Here is a 17,807-nt window from a genome sequence, read left to right as displayed (position 1 = left end):
TACAGTTGCCACTACTATTTTGGTGAGGAGATAAAAAAGAGAACAAGTAGATTAGTGACTAGTTTTCTTATACATGTTAACAAAAGCACCTACTCATGTGGTACCACATCTTTTCAATCTTGTGGCATTCCCTTCTTGACAGGGGTTGGTCTTTGCTATTCACCTGAGATCTTGTGAGAAGTGCAGAAGCTCAGGCCCCAGAATCTGAGGATCATTGTGTCAGAGTCTGAGTTAGTCTGGAACCTGGACTTTTTTTTAAGCTTGCCAGGTGACTAGCTTGTTAACTAACAATCTGAGCACATCATAATTCTATTTCAGCTTATTTAATACTTGTGACAGTTAACAAACTGAGTCAGTATTTCTCAAAAATTTGTGTGCATACAAATCACCTGGGGGTCTTATTTTTTTAAACTTTTTATTTTGAAATAGTTATAGATTCACAGGAAGCTGCAAAGACAATACAGAGAGCTCCTGTGTACCCTTCACCCAGTTTCTCCCAGTGGTTACATTTTGTGTAACCTTAGTATGGTATCAAAACCAGGAAATTGAGGAGCCACCCTGGGGGTGTAGCAGTTAAGTTTGTGCGCTCCACTTTGGTGGCCTGGATTTGGATTTTTTTTTTGCCAGTTTTGATCCTGGGCTCGGACCTACGCGCTGCTTGGCAAGCCATGCTGTGGCAGGCATCCCACATATAAAATAGAGGAAGATGGGCATGGATGTCAGCTCAGTGCCAGTCTTCCTCAGCAAAAAGAGGAGGATTGGTGATGGATGTTAGCTCAGGGCTAATCTTCCTTAAAAAAACCTCCCACAACCAGGAAATTGACATTGGCACAATGCGTTTGTATAGTCCTATGCCGTTTTATCACCTGCGGAGATTCCTGTAACCATAACTGCAATCGAAATACAGAACTATTCCATTACCACAAAGATCTCCTTTATGCCACCCCTTTGTAATTACACATACTCCGTTCCCCCACTTACCATTTAACCTCTGACAACCACTAATCTGTGTTCCAGCTCTATACTTTTGTCATTTTGAGAATGTTATATAAATGGAATCATACAGTATGTGGCCTTTTGAGATTGGCTTTTCTCACTCCACATAATGCCCTTGAGATCTAGACAAGTGGTTGCATGGATTAGTAGTTTGTTTTTAAAAACTTTTATTTTGAAATTATTATAGATTCACAGGATATTGCAAAAACAGTACAGAGAAGCCCTGTGTACCTTTCACTCAGTTTTTCCCAATGGTACCATCTTAGATAACTGTAGTACAGTATCAAAATCAGAAAACTGACACTGGTGCAAGTCACAGACCTTATTCAGGTTTCAGCACTTTTGCGTGGACTCATTTGTGTGTGTTTGTGTCTGTGTGTAGTTCTGTGCAATTTTAACACGTGTAGATTCATGTGGCCAACACCACAATGAAGATTCAGAACTATTCCATCACCACAAAGATCCCCATGTTACCCCTTTACAGTCATGTCCATTCCCCTTCCCTCTTTCCTGCCAACCATTAATTTCTTCTCTATCTCTATAATTTTGTCATTTCAAGAATGTCATATAAGTGAAATTGTGCATATGTAACCTTTTGAGATTGACTTTTTTTCGCTCAGCATAATCCCCTTCAGATCCGTCCAAGTGGTTGCGTGTATCAATAGATGGTTCCTTTCTATTGCAGAGTTGTATTTCGTGGTGTGGAGGTACCACAGTTTGTTTAATCATTCATTCATTGTAGGATGTTTTGCTTGTTTCCAGTTTGGGGCTATTACAAAGAAATCTACTATGAACAATCATGTACAAAAATTGTGTAAAAAGAAAAAAAAAGCCCAGGCTCCAGACTAAGTAAATCAGGATCTCAGGAGTGAAGCCCAGACATCAACATTTTTTTTAAAGTTTCCCAAAAAATTCTCATGTGTATCAAGGATTTCTAAAACCAAAGTAGGTTTTAGACATCTGCAAAAATCATTTATTAGTAACAGTTATACTTATTATGCACCTACAAGATGCTAGGCATTGTACTCATTTAAAGCTCTTAATAAGCCTTTGGGATATATATTACTATTCTCCCTTCTCATCTGAGAAGACCGAGGGGTGGACAAAATGAGTGAAGGTGGTAAAAAGGTATAAACTTCCTGTTATGAAATAAATAAGTCCTGGGGATGTAATGTACAGCATGGTGACTATAGTTAGTAATACTGTATTGTATATTTGAAAGTTGCTAAGAGAGTAGATCTTAAAAGTTTTCTTCATAAGAAAAAAATTTGTAACTATGTGAGGTGATGGATGTTAACTAGACTTATTGTGGTAACCATTTCACAATATATACATGTATCAAATCATTGTACACCTGAAATTAATATAATGTTATATGTCGATTATGTCTAAATAAAAATAATAAAACCATCTTTTCCTTAGAGATATCTGTTAAGCATCCCATATCTTAAATTAATTGTGGTTCAAGAGAAAAAATTTTATTAGATGTTTTCTTTTCTTATTTTAAATCAACAAAGTGTTTTAGGATAATACTTCAAAGTATCTTACAGAGGAAAAAAATCCCACAACTCACGCATTATAAACAAAAAGGAGTTTTGTGTTTAAAACAATATCTTATACAATTAGGAGCCAAGTGAAGTTAATTACCATGTGAATAGTTCAGAGAGGCAAATTAACTGCAATAGGAAAAATGTTGGTCTAGTATGGTCCTCTATATCGTTGCAACTCAAGTGATATGTGGAGGGGCTGGCCCGGTGGCACAGCACTTAAGTACACGCATTCCACTTTGGCGGCCCAGGGTTCACCGGTTCGGATCCTGGATGTGGACACAGCACCACTTGGCATGCCATGCTGTGGTAGGCATCCCACATATAAAGTAGAGGAAGATGGGCATGGATATTAGCTCAGGGCCAGTCTTCCTTAGCAAAGAGGAGGATTAGCAGCAGTTAGCTCAGGGCTAATGTGCCTAAGAAAAAAAAGAAAAACGATATGTGGGAAAAAATGATCTCTGTCTAGGGACAGCCACATTCATTGACCAAGCTACCTTACTCAAGGGTGTAGACCAGAAGGAAGTGAGGGAGATAGATCAGAAATCTCTTTGAGTAGAGTTTTTGAGGAGGCTATTCCAGTGCTTGACAATACAAATGCCAGGGATGGTAGGGAGCATGGAATATCCATTGAATAGCTTGATTGTTGGCCCATTGTCAGATGGCCTTTGACAGGCACAGAGAGAGAGAGAGCGAGAATTGAGAATAACGGCTTCAGCCTGTAACTGTGACGTTTGAAGTTTGAGTCTGCCTGATCTTCCCTTCCTGACTGCCTGTCCTATGGATTTTGGACTTGCTTAGACAGCCCTCATAACCGAATAAGCTAATTCACATACACACACACACACACATGCACACAAGCACATACACCGAAATGGAAAGGATTAGTGGGAGGAACATGTTTGGGAGTGAGAATCAAGAATTCTCTTTTGACATGTTCCATTTGTGATGATTTAGACCTCCAAATGGAGAGGTCAGGTAGGCACTTAGATGGCTAATAAACATGAGGGCTAGAGACATAAATTTGGGAGTCATGACTACAGAGATGCTTATTTTAAACCATAGATCTCATGAAATTGGATGGGATCACCAAAGGAGAGAATATATAGAGAAAATGAAGGGAACCAAGACTGAGCCCCGGATGACCCAACATTTAGAACTGCAACAGAGCAGGGGAAACCGGAAAAGAAGATGGGAGAGGAGGCAGGAGAGAACCAGAGGAGTGTCCATCATAGAAGGTACGAGAAGACTATTTCAAGAAGGGAGAGGCCAAGTGAGTCTACTGCTGGTAAGCTGTTGAGTAAAATCAGGTGGTCAATGGATTTGATAACAATAACTCAGTGTTTATATGATACATTTTGGGGCACTTTTATAGAATCTAAAATGTCAGTTTTTTCTCTCACATGGAATAGGAGGAGGTAGTTGTGGTCATTATTGTCCCTCTTTTCTTAATGAGGAACCTCAATGAGGCTCAGATAGATTTCAGAGAATTGCTCAAGATTAAAGTAGCTTGTTATAGAAGACTTAGGTTAGAACCAGATTTCTTCATTCCAGTTCAGTTCTCTGATTCTAAATCCTGATTAGCATAGGAATCACCTGTGGAACTTTCTAAAAATACAGACACCTGGGAACCACCCCGATATGTCTCATCAAGGAACTCTGGGATAAGGGCCAGGGCATGAGCATTAAAAAGAAAATAAATTCAACTCAACAAGTATTCTAATGAGAGGCTAGGGTTGAGGATCACTCAGTCTACAGTGTGTTCTGAGCAACCTTTAAATTGGACTTCCTAGGATTAAAGTCTATGCTTGGTTAACCTAGTTCAGAAAGGTCAGCTGGAATTTCTTTGAGCTTCCTCAGGCTGTAAATGCTAATTAACCCAATATGTTAATGCCTCAGTTCAATCTGCTAAGGTGTTTTCTTATAATTAGTCTCCTGCTTTTGAATGGAGAAAGCATTTCCCAAAAGACAGTTCTTTCCTTTGCGATTGAACTTCCGAATTAAACGTCTTGTCTCGTTAGGCGAATTTCCGTGACCAGGTCCCCCAAGATGAGAATCACTTAGAGTGGTGAGAGAATGGGAACATGTGGAGATGGTCACCTGTAAGTTTATGAAACAAAAAGAGTGTCCAAAACATGAGCACTTTTACTTATTACTAAAGAGAAAATTACCTGCTTTGTAGGGAATTTAAAATAGGGACTCAAACTTATTAAATTCTGAGGTACTTTTTCTAAAATTTTAGCAGCCTGTGCTTACTCACCAATGGGCATTTCCAGCCCTCCTCTAAGAGGTCCTGCCGCACCTCTTCTTTTTCCTGTGTTTATAGTCTGTCTAGACCAGAACAACCCCAGAACTAACCATGCTTAGACACAGCCTCATAGAAGGAACCTCTTTCATTTGCTTGTCATTCATTATTCTGCAATGTCTTTTCCCACCTCTTCCTCTAAAAGCTGACTGCACATGAGAATCACCTGTGAGTTGGGCTGGCCCTGCAGCCTAGTAGTTAAGTTGAGCACACTCTGCTTCAGTGGCCCAGGTTCAGTTCCTGGGCGTGGACCTACATCATTCGTCTGAGGCCATGCTGTGGTGGTGACCCACATGCAAAATAGAGGAAGATTGGTGCAAATGTTAGCTCAGGGCAGGTCTTCCTCAGGAAAAAAAGAAAATCATCTGTGAGCTTTAAAAAAATATATATTGATGCCTTAGGCCCCTTGCCTCCAGGAGTTTAATTTCCTTACCACATATTTGGACTTCTACAGTAGCTTCTGCACCTAATCCATCCTTCATATTTCTGAAAGGTTAATCTTTCTAAAACCCATCTTGATAAGTTTAAAACATTAAAGGTTAAAAATGAACTTCTTCCTCTTCACACTGTGTACAAAAATTTACTCAAAATGGATCAAAGACTTAAAAGTAAGATCTAAAATTACTAAATTCTTAGGAGAAAACATAAGTGTGAACTTTGTCACCTTGGATTAGATAATGGTTTCTTAGATATAACACCAACAGCACAAGGAATAAAATAAAGAATAGATAAATTGAGCATTATTAAAATTAAAAATGTTTGTGCCTCAAAGGACACTCCATTTCTGACAGATTGGAAGAAAATTTTTGCAAATTCACCTCTGATAAGAGACTTGTATCTAGACTGTATAAGGAACCATTACAATTTAATAATAAAAAGAACCCAATTTATTTCTTTTTCTTTTTTTTTCCCTTTTTCTCCCAAAGCCCCCTGGTACATAGTCCTGTATTTTTAGTTGTGGGTCCCTCCAGCTGCGGCATGCAGGATGCTGCCTCAGCATGGCCCGACAAGCAGTGCCATGTCCAGGCCCAGGATTTGAACCGGTGAAACCCCTGGCCACCGAAGCGGAGTGCGCAAACCCAACCCAACCACTCGGCAACACGGCCAGCCCCCAATTTAAAATGGGCAAAGGACGAGGCATTTCTCCAAAGAAGACAGACCACGGCCAATAAGCACATGATAAGATGCTCGACATCATTAGTCATCAGGGAAATGCAAATCAAAACCACAATGAGATACCACATCACACCCACCAGAACGGCTGTGATCAAAAAGACAGATAATGCCAAGTGTTGGTAAGGATATGGAGAAATTCGAACACTTACACATTGCTGCCGGGAATGTAAAACAGTGCAATAGCTTTAGAAAATGGTCTGGCAGTTCCTCAAAAAGTTAAACATGGAGCCATATGACCCAGCAATTCTACTCCTGGGTGTATAGACCCAAGAGACTTGAAGACCTGCATCTGCACAAAAAGTTGTACGCAAGTGTTCAGAGCAGCATTATTAGTAATAGTCAAAATGTGGAAACAATCCAAATGTCCATCAGCTGATGAGTAAATAGAATGTGGCACAACCACACAATGGAATGTGATTCATCAGTAAAAAGAAATGACGTGCCTATACATGCTACTACATGGATGAACTTTGAAAACACTAGGCTAAGTGAAAGACCCCAGTTCCAAATGACCATATATTGTATCATTTCATTCATATGAAATGTCCAAAATAGGCAAAGCTATAGAAACAGAAAGTATATTAGTGGTTGTCTAGGGCTGGAGGGGGAAGGATATTGAGGGGGTGATGGTTAGAAGTGTGGGGTTTCTTTTAAGGGTAATGAAAATGTTCTGAAATTGAATATAGTGATAGATACCCAACTCTAAATATACTAAAAGCCTTTGGATTTACACTTAAAAAAATGACCTTGTGAGTTTTTTGAGGGCCTTACCTGGTTTTCACAACTGCCTACCATTAGGGCTTCTCCTTTGTTCAAACTTTTGTCATATCTCCTTTTATTCTCCTCCCTGTACATAGTGACAGCCAAGCTGGACTTCTCAAGGTTTCTCCAACGGGCCTTGCCCTCTTCTTTCTTATTGTAATGCCCCACCTGCCCCCTTCTACTTGCCATACCTAATCTTCAAAAGCCCAGCTCTGCCCTCTCAATTCCCTCATATTTTTCCTCAGTCTTCTCAATGCTCAGCTCTGATAGAATTTGGGGGAAACCCTGACTCTGCCCAACCTTCTTATTCCCCAGGTGCCTCCATTTAATTGCTTTCAGTCTCTCTTCTTTTTTTTTTCTTTTTGAGGAAGATTAGCCCTGAGCTAACGTCTGCTGCCAATCCTCCTCTTTTTGCTGAGGAAGACTGGCCCTGAGCTAACATCTGTGCCCATCTTCCTCTACTTTATATGTGGGACGCCTACCACAGCATGGCTTGCCAAGCAGTGCCATGTCCACACCCGGGATCCAAACCAGTGAACCCCTGGCCGCCAAAGTGGAATGTGCGCACTTAACCGCTGCGCCAGCGGGCCGGCCCCTCATCCTCTCTTCTTAATTCTTGCAAACTATGTGAGAAAAATGGTCAAAATGACCTTTTTGGGAGGAGGGGAAGAGTTGGAAGTACATTGTATTTTTCATTTTGCTTGTGCTGTTTGTGAGAATATTCAGCTGTTGTTGGATAGCGTGTATCTAGCATCTGACCAGCAAGGTCAGGTTGCCCCAACCAGAACACATCTGGGGTGAGAGAAAGCTGGGGGTGAGTGAGACAAGATTCCAGATGTCAGCTAGTAAAAGCTCCCCCTTTTTCGAGTGAGTGGGACGGCAGGCACACAGAGACCACTCGTGAGCTGGGAGTTCTCCCACAACATCTGCTGCAGGGCTCAGGCCGTGGCCCCGTGCGCCTGGTCAGAGGAGGCTGTGGGCAGCTCCCAGGCATGAGAAAGGAACAGGCGGACGGCCCCTTGGTGTGTCTCCTGGAGTGACCTCCTCTTCCTTCGCTCAGGGCTTGAAGGGTGCTATCCAGGTGGTGTTCTTAAAGTACAAGAGGCACCTAATTGTTTGTCCTAATGACACGGGTTAGTTTCGAAATTAGAAATATAAGAGGGGAAGCAGGAATACAAAACCCTAGTCAGGAATCAGACAGAAAACTTGAAGTATGTCAAGTCTGCAATTTTTTTAATTAATTCTTTTTTTTAAATTCTTTTTATTTTATTTTATTTTATTTTTTGAGGAAGATTAGCCCTGAGCTAACTACTGCCAGTCCTTCTCTTTTTGCTGAGGAATCCTGGCCCTGAGCTAACATCGGTGCCCATCTTCCTCTACTTTTTTTTATGTGGGACGCCTACCACAGCATGGCATGCTAAGTGGTGCCATGTCTGCACCCGGGATCCGAACCAGTGAACCCTGGGCCCCCGAGAAGCAGAATGTGCAAACTTAACCGCTACGCCACCAGGCTGGCCCCTCAAGTCTGCAATTTTAAGGTCCCAAATTTTATCTTTTATGAAAACTTGAGAATTCAAGAATGGTTTTGGTTGAATTTATCTCCCCACTCTAAATATTCCTAAATTAAGATTGTGGAAACTTATGTCGCAGGTTAAGGAAATATAAACTGACGTTTGCCCAACATCCCCAAGCATTACAGTTTTTTTCCCATTAAAAATTACTTAAGTAATACTTGCTGTAGTAACAAATTGTAGCATTAAGGAAGCAAACAACCTTCAATATCTGGTTTGTATGTTATGCATTTAGCTTATCCTCTCTTGTGTTCTGGAAACGGAGAAGCACTGTACCATGTGTAAAGAGCGTGGTCTTTGGGGTCAGATAGACAAGTCCAGACTCTAGATTACAGGATGTTTTCCCTTGGGTAAATGACTTAATCTTTCTGAGTCTATTTCCACATCTGCAATTCTCCTGAAAGGACTGTTTATGAGGATTAAATGAGATACTAATGATTCATGATTTAGCATGTAGTGTTTGGCACTTGATTAAATTTCAGTAAGTGAGAGCTAAGGAGAGAAGTGCGTACAGATGTTCTCTTCTTTACTCAAGTACAAGCCCTTCCAGGACAGCACCCGTGTCTTATTCAGTTCCCACAATGCCTAACAGGAGTAGAGGCTCAATAAGTGTTTTTTGAGTGAATGAGTGAGTGATGGTTTATTGGAGTCCCTGATAGAAGTGAGGAATAAATTTTTCAGCAGTGAGATTTTGTTTGCATATTTTTTTCCTGCGTGGTTTCCTTTTTTCTGAGGTCACTTTGCTTGTTTGTTTTCGTATAAGATTTGAATGAAGCTTTATATAATCTGCCTGCTTCACATGCAAGTGTTCCCTCCCCACATCAGTGAGGGAAGGCAATTAGTATTTTTCCTTACTGCTGAGTGATGGACACTCAGAGAACACAGGGATTTATATGCCACAGATCTTGCAGTGAAATTAGCATTAGAATGTTTAGGTTCACAGTGGTAGAATTCATTCTTTTTTTCGTTATGCTAAGCCCTCTTTTCTTCTGCTTTTCTATTCATGTAGAGGGAATCTATTAGGTAAAAATCACCTCTAAAATTCTTATTTCTTCTCAAAGAAAGCACTTCTCAGAGAGAAATGGTATTCCAAATAAGAAACATCAAAATAAACGATCTATGTGAAAGGCTGATGGAGATGATCGATGGTGTTATTTAGCTCGCTCCCCCCAACTTTTAAAACATTTTTGTTGTAAAATATTACACATTTGTTCAGAAACATGCATCAACTTATTTGTACACCTTAATAAATATTTATGACATAACTGGTACTCAGGTTAAGAAATGAAACAGTGTGACACTTCATCCTAATCTATGCATCAATTTCTGGTCTCAACTCTATCGTCTCCCCAGAGGTAACAGTCATTCTTCTCTTATGTTAATCATTTTCTTGCTTTTCTTTATGGTTATACCACATATGTGTGCAATGTGTGCAATATCCTTAACCAATATTGTGTTGTTTTTGCCCGTTTTAGAATTTTATATAATTGTATATATTCTTTCCTATCTTGCTTTTTTCTCTTTGCTCAACATTTTGTTGCACGTCACCCATATGGTTGCATGTAGTTGAAATTCATTAATTTTGTTGCTGAGTGATATTCCTGCAGAAATATACTTCAATTTTTTATCTATTCTATTGGAAATGGATTGCTTCCTATGTACATTTTCATGTGTGTATTTTGGTTCATATGTACACACGTTTTTCTAGGATATAGGCCCAGGAACATAATTGCTACATCACAGGGTGTGTATATCTGCATCTTCACTGGACACTACCAAGTTGTTTTCCAAAGTGGTTGTACCAGTTGACGACCTCACTAGCAATGTATGAGAGTTCCAGTGGCTTTGCATCTTTATCAACACTGATATTTTCTTTTTCTTTTTTTCTGTGGCAATTCTGGTGCTGGTATAGTATAAATCATTGTGGTTGGAATTTGCATTTCCATGATGACTAATGAGATTTAGCACCACTTCACTGGCAATTTGGATTTCCTGTTTTATGAAGCATCTGTTCAGTCTTACTCATTTTTTAAATTGGTTTGTAGGCTTTTTTTCTCAATAAATTTGGCCTTTCTTTTCATGAGTAAAAAATAGGTGGATGTTGATAGAGAGCGGAGTTCTGTGGTCATGTCCAACCTTTTAGAAAGCTGCCGCATGCAGTTTAAGTTATGGGGGAGAGGGTTGTTTTCAGTCAGTTCTCTTTTTCATTGGCACCTCCAGGCAGTTCATGAGTTTTCTGCCCTTGAGTCTGGGCAAGCAGCTCTTGGTAAAACTTGAGTAAGTGCCATCAAGGGAGGGCACAGGAAGGAACCTCCCCCTGCCATCAGGAGATCATTTAACGGAGGACATCAAAGGATGTCCCCTGCTTGGGGAAGGGCTCCAGTTACTTATTACCTAGAAGCAGAGAGCAGAGCATGGTCTAATCAATCCCCTAAACTGGTGACTCCGCTTTAATCAGGGCGTTGAAGACACTTAAATTCCCATTAGACCCATTAGTTCATCTGGAAACTAATGTTTACTCGGAAATGAGGCAAATAGGAAGAGGTTCTCTGAAACAATCCCCTGGAGGAATGTGTCCTCCCTCCCCTTAAATAAGACAAATAAGGTAAAGATAAAGTGGAGGATAGAGAGGAAAGTAGGAGAAAGTTAATTGCAGTTTCTAATAAATAAGCTGCTGGAGCATTTCTGTACATCTTAAACATCATTTTAAAAGAGCCGCTGGGCTGACTCTGCAATATAATGACTGGTAATTTCTCCATTTCAACATTTTTCTACTTAGAGGATTAATCTTATTAAGAGTTTTTGTTGTTGTTTTTTAATAATGGTTGAGCTGGGTAGAATTTTGCAGAGCGTTATTTCTCAAACACAAATGCCATTACAGCATTTGATAAGCTTCAAAAAGGTAGGGATGTGGGTCTCTTGTATTCACATTGTTTTTCCAGAGCCTCCAGCAGTGCCTGGTGCTTATTTATTGAATAAGTGAATGAACAAATGATTTTTTGACACTGATGGGTATTGAAAGTTAATAGCCTAATAATACAAGGAAACAAAGACAATGCCTATTATCATGTGAACACACGCACACACACACTCACTACTTCAATTTGCCCATGTTTATGACTTTCCATGGAAAAAGATGCAAAATTTCTGCCCTTTAGAAGACAGTGCATTTAAATAACTAATGAGCAAAACTCCTTTTCCCCTATTCTATTTCTTAAGGATCCTCTGACTTAGAAATGCCTAATACACTCTTCCACATTGGTCTTAACATATTTTCAAGCACCGTGTCTGACCAGGCAAGGGAAACAATAGAAAAAATAAATGAATGAGACTACATCAAACTAAAAAGCTTCTGCACAGCAAAGGAAACCATCAACGAAATGAAAAGACAACCTAATAACTGGGAGAAGATATTTGCAAACCATATATCTGATAAGGAGGTAATTTCCAAAATATATAAAGGACTCATACATTTAAACAACAAAAAAACTAACAATCCAATTAAAAAAATGGGCAAAAGATCTGAACAGACATTTCTCCAAAGAAGATATACAGATGGCCAAAAGTCACATGGAAAGGGTGTTCAATATCATTAACTATCAGGGAAATGCAAATCAAAACTACAATGAGATATCACCTCACTCTGGTTAGAATGGCTACAATTAACAAGACAGGAAACAAGAAGTGTTGGAAAGGATGTGGAGAGAAGGGAACTCTCATACACTGCTGGTGGGAGTGCAAAGTGGTGCAGCCACTATGGAAAACAGTATGGAGATTCCTCAAAAAATTAAGAATAGAACTACCATATGATTCAGCTATTCCACTGCTGGCTATTTATCCAAAGACATAAATCTGTAAGGATGTGTGCAACCCTATGTTCATGGCAGCATTATTCACAATAGCCAAGGGTTGGAAGCAACCTAGGTGCCCATTAAGGGATGAATGGATAAAGATGTGGTATGTGTGTATATATATATACACATATACATATTCACACAAAGGAATACTACTCAGTCATAAAAAAGGATGAAATCTTGCCATTTGTGATGACATGGATGGACCTTGAGGGTATTATGCTAAGTGAATTAAGTCAGAGAGAGAAAGTCAAATACCACATGATCTCATTCATAAATAGGAGATAGAAACAACAACAGAGAATGGATTTTGGTTATCTGAGGGGAAGGGGGAGGGAGGAGGGCAAAAGGAGTGATTAGGAACATGTGTGTGGTGACGGATTATAATTAGTCTTTGGGTGATGAGCATGATGTAATCTACACTGAAATTGAAATATAATAATGTACACCAAAATTCATATTATATTTTAAATGAATATTACCTCAATTAAAAAAAAAAAGAGGGGCCAGCCAGGTGGCACAGTGGTTAAGTTCGCACGTTCCACTTCTTGATGGCCCGGGGTTCACGGGTTCGGATGCCTGGGTGCAGACATGGCACCGCTTGGCAAAAAGCCATGCTGTGGTAGGCATCCCACATATAAAATAGAGGAAGATGGGCATGGATGTTAGCTCAGGGACACTCTTCCTCAGCAAAGGGAAGATTGGCAGTAGTTAGCTAAGGGCTAATCTTCCTCAAAAAAAAAAAAATACAGAAGAACAACAACAAAAGAAATGCGTAATATAGGCTCTGTATACAGAAGGTCCTCAAAAAAGTATGCAAAGGGTAAACATCATTTCAACACAGTTTATCTGGAATTGTAATTTAATTCATTGCAAATCACCACATCCTTTGCAGCATTTTTTGCCTGTTGGAAATAAACACTGAGGGGGGAAGGGCACAGGTGGGGCAGATCCTATTCGTCTTTGTGTTCTCAGTGCACACCACTTGGGATACGATAGGACTCAGTCATGTTGGTTGAATGTGTGACTCAATCCTAAAAGGAGACTTGCAGGAACTGAGGATAATTAAGCTGGAGAAGTCGTCTTTGAAGAGGAGACAGGATTGCTATCTTTGGATGTTTCAAGGCCTAACCTGTGGCAGAAGGAGAGCTGAATGAGAACACTATGTGGCTGCTTCCAATAGGCAGATTTTTATGTGTCACACATCAGCAGAGGAACAACTTGATCATAAAACCAAAACCCAGAAGAGAAAAAGTTGCATTCTTTTTCTGGTTTTATTTTGTCCAAGGCATTTTTATGCGGCACCTTATTTCTCCCTATTATTCATTCCCTTGTTTTCTCCAAGGTTCAATGTATGAGTCCCTGATTCACTAGGAAAACTCCAGCTCTCCATCACTATAGCTGCTTCCTGGGGAATGATGATTCTTTCTGGCTTTCTTAGGATTCTGTGGCTACATCGGTTGAGAGTGATATACAGTTCTACTTTTGTCTCCAAAGATGAGATCTAAGACACGTGGTAAGACATAAGTCAATTTCAGAGCTACCTAAACCTTCACAGCATCGTTCCTGGTGAATGTCATATTGCTAAGGACTCCTCACAAATCAACATGATAAGTTAGTCTCTATAGACAGCGCTGTGTCTGTTGCCCTTGGTATTATTGGTGCATTACATTGTTATTAATATGTGTGGTATCTTGGATTAAAAATATTACCTTGGTTTTCGTTTGGATGATAAAAATCTCAATTATTGGGCTATTACACATCAATCTTTTCTACTTTAAATCCAGACCTCATCCTCTGCTTAGAAAATGCGAGTAATTTAAGAAAAGTGCTGTAACTTAGAGACCCAGAGCAGGAGTAGAAAGTGTTTCAACCTGAAGTCTCCTTCAGAATCCTTATATAATCTTAGGTAAATTACCCAACTTCTTAGCATCTCATTTTTCTACCCATAAATAATGTTAGCAAGAGAATTGACTATATTCTTCCTGTTGAAGGATGGAGGTATGCTTAAAAATTCCAGGCATGTAATATTAAATTGTCCCTGAAAATAAATAGCGTAAAAGTGACTAACTTCAAGTCGTTAGGTCATATTTAAAAAAAAAAAATCTTTATTCATACTTCCAGCTTTCTTTATGAACAGGGCTGTGTGGGACCTGACTTCAGGGCACTCAGTGGCTGAGGTTTAGAGTGAATCATGGTGAGGACGCGGGATCACCATGGTGAACTCGTAAAGGATGGAAAGGGCTGGGATGGGAATGTGGTTAGTTTGAGGGATGACCTAAAAAGTGCCAGCCAATCAACCACAGCAGGCCATCAGTTCAACAGTGCCTCACTACCCATGACGTAGAAAGGTCAGTGTTAGGAAGCTTGGGTTAGTTCTGGCTCAGCTACACCTGGCAACAATCCTGAGCAAGTCCCTGAACCTCTCTGGGCTTGCGTTTCTTGGTAAGTCTAGGGCTTTGGACTAGATCTACACTGTCCCAAATAGTAGCCACCAGCCACGCGTGGCTATTGAACTCTTGAAAGGTGGCTAAAGCCATTGAGGAGGAACTGAATTTTTAATTTAATTGAATTTTAATGAATTTGAATTTAAATTAGGAAACTGAAGCAGTGTAAATATTTTTCATTTAAACATAAGTTGATAACCTTGCTAGGCTACATTACATTTCACTTTAACCATTGAAAATTTAGCATCCTTATTGAGATGTGTTGGAAATGTAAAATTTACTCCGTATTTCAAAGACAGGATGAAAAAGATGAAAATATCTCATTAATAGTTTTTTTTTTGCATTGGTTACATGTTGAAATGATAATATTTTGGATATATTGGGTTAAATAAAATGGTTTTTTTTTTTTTGAATATTGGCACCTGAGCTAGCATCTGTTGCCAATCTTCATTTTTTTTTTCCTTTTTCTGTCTCCCAAAGCTCCCCAGTACATAGTTGTGTATCCCAGTTGTAGGTCCTTCTGGCTCTGCTGTGTGGGACCCCCCCTCAGCATGGCCTGACGAGTGGTGCCATGTCCACACCCAGGATCTGAAATGGTGAAACCCCGGGCTGCTGAAGCGGAGCCTGTGAACTTAACCACTCGGCCATGGGGCCAGCCCCTAAAATGTATTATTAAAATTAATTTCACCCATCTCCTTTTTAACTTCTTTAAATGTGGCTACTAGAAAAATTTGAATTACATACATGGCTGACATTGAAGTCTACCAGATAGTGATGGCTGGATGATCTCAATCACATCTTCCAACAATGAAGCCTGTTGTTCTAGGTAGCTATTGTGAAAGTTCTGCTTTGAGTGGCATGGAGCATGAATTTCAAAGTAGAGAATGTGAGTTATAAGCCCCACTTGCTAGCTGTGTGATTTTGGTCAAGTTACTTAACCTCACTGGGCCTCAGTTTCCTCATCTGAGGAACAGAGAGAAACACATCTACCTGACAGACCTGTCATAAGAGTTAAATGAAATAGTATACATAAGGTGCCAAGCACAGTGCCTGTAACCATGTTGAAATAATTCTCCCTAATCTTCTTATCTCTCTGATGATAATTTTGTGTGTGCGTGTGTGTGTGAGGAAGATTGGCCCTGAGCTAACATCTGTTGCCAATCTTCCTCTTTTTGCTTGAGGAAGATTGTGGCTGAGCTAACATCTGTGCCAGTCTTCCTCTATTTTGTATGTGGGACACCACCACAGCATGGCTCGATGAGCAGTGTGTAGGTCCACACTCAGGATCTGAACCTGTGAACACTGGGCCACCAAAAGGGAACCCACGAACTTAACCACCAGCCACTGGGCCAGGCCCCATGATTGTAATTCTTAATACCTGTGAGTGAGAACCAAAAGGGGAAACCAGGACCTGAGGGTTTTAGCATAAGCAGTGGTTCTTATAAAGAGCCAAGGCGAGAAGAGGTGTAGCGCTCATGAGACACGTGCGCTCTGTTAACAGGAATCAGCTATAGTCAGCTTTGATTTTTGTGATCCTGGTGCCCAGTTTCTGGCTGTGCACACTCATATCTCGCTCTCCTTTTTCTCTTTCCTTTTTGCCCTGACAGTCTTTCTATTTCCTTATATATCAGGCTTTTGAAGCTTCCTGCTTTGAGGATGTAGGAATGTTGAGAGACATAATTCAGACTGTTTGGGAAAGAAAACGTGTGCCTCTCCCTCCCTGGGGATCACTGTGGACCACGGAGGTTCCTAGGAGGCAGGTGAGAAAAAACGCTTCATGGCAGGTGCCGGTGTCGTCTTACTTTGTGTAGGTTCTTCTTGTCCTCCCCTCCACCCTAACTCCCGACAGAGGTCCCTAGACAGAATGATGAAAAATAAAAAAGGCAAGGGATCTACAGAACACTTCCTTTAGGAAATAGGGCAATCTGGAGTGTTAAATGTGACAGACTGATGGCATATTATAGGTTTATTTAATCAATATTTATTCATTGTAAGTTTTATTTAATCAATATCGATTATTCATAGTGATGAGGAGAATAAGTGTTGGGGTCAGCAAAACCTGGATTTGAATGTTAGTAGTGATACTTACTACTGTGTATTCTTGGGAAGTTACTTAACCTCTCTGAGCCTTAATTTCCTCATCTGATGGTTGCATCTAATACCGCCTACCTCAGAGGATGGTTGTAAGGATTGACTGAGGTGATGTACAGTGTCTGCGACATGGTGAGGGCTCAAGAAATGATAGTTACTATTATTTTGTTCTCGTACTATTTCTTTAGTTATTACTCAATTATTATAATTTAACAAAAACACAAAAGTAGGTTTTTTGAGCACCTTTTCATCTCTTGCCTGATTTCCGTTCTGGTTATTTTATTTCTTTGTTATCTGTGTAATCTATTTACTTTGATGCTTAAAGCAAAGAATTAGAATATAAATCAAGAAAGAAAATATCCTCACTTGTGACCTATAACTCTAAATATGACCTTATCTCGGAGGGTACCATTTTCAGTTATGCTGCCCTGTGGGAGGTTGAGGTGGGATTCTTCTGTGTATCCCATGAGAGTTAACTACCGAAACTGAGGTCATTGATGGCCTCAGCCCCCTTGGCAAGAGTAGAGATGCTCAAACACCTCAGATGAACTCGGTACTAAAGTTTCCCCTTTAGAAAATGGAGAAATCACCGAAGGGATTGAAAAAACGCATTTAATCGCCTGTTGGATTTACTCCTCGACGCCAGCCAATCAACTGCAAATTCCTAGGAAGAAAAGGCAAGAGGAATAATCATCAGCCCTTGTGGACTCTGGAGTCACCTGCTCCATGGGCTGTGGAGCATCGAAGGTCAGCGCCACACTTCTTTACTGCCCAGGATCTGTGCTTTGGGGGCGGATCTGGAAGCCAAGCGATCCTCCTTTGATCTCGTATTAATTGCTTCCCAAAAGCGCTTCCTGATGCACAGGAATGCGGCATGCAGAAATGCCAGAGCAGCTGAGCCCCGGGCCTGCTGCTCCATGACCTGGGGGAAGCTGTGGATGTCAAGCAGGATGGATAGAGCCGTTTCATTACTTGATCAGGTTCCCACGACCCCTCACACATACCTTTCTTCCTGCACCTGTCAGGCATAACTATTCCTTTATAGCTCTCTCACCAGC

General features: G+C 40.3%; 1 protein-coding gene across 1 annotated transcript in view; it reads left to right on the top strand.

The window, feature by feature from the left end:
* Positions 1-17,807, top strand: part of KCNMB3 (potassium calcium-activated channel subfamily M regulatory beta subunit 3) — a 64,418-nt gene that overhangs the window by 18,823 nt on the left and 27,788 nt on the right. Inside the window, 3 exon segments of the mRNA XM_070583170.1 lie at positions 3,609-3,816; positions 16,290-16,418; positions 17,396-17,496. Of these exon segments, the coding sequence (XP_070439271.1) occupies positions 3,609-3,816; positions 16,290-16,418; positions 17,396-17,496 (438 nt within the window).

This window comes from Equus przewalskii, chromosome 18 (assembly GCF_037783145.1).
Source record: "Equus przewalskii isolate Varuska chromosome 18, EquPr2, whole genome shotgun sequence".
In the NCBI taxonomy this organism is placed as follows: domain Eukaryota; kingdom Metazoa; phylum Chordata; class Mammalia; order Perissodactyla; family Equidae; genus Equus; species Equus przewalskii.
This window is presented reverse-complemented; position numbering and strand designations above follow the sequence as displayed.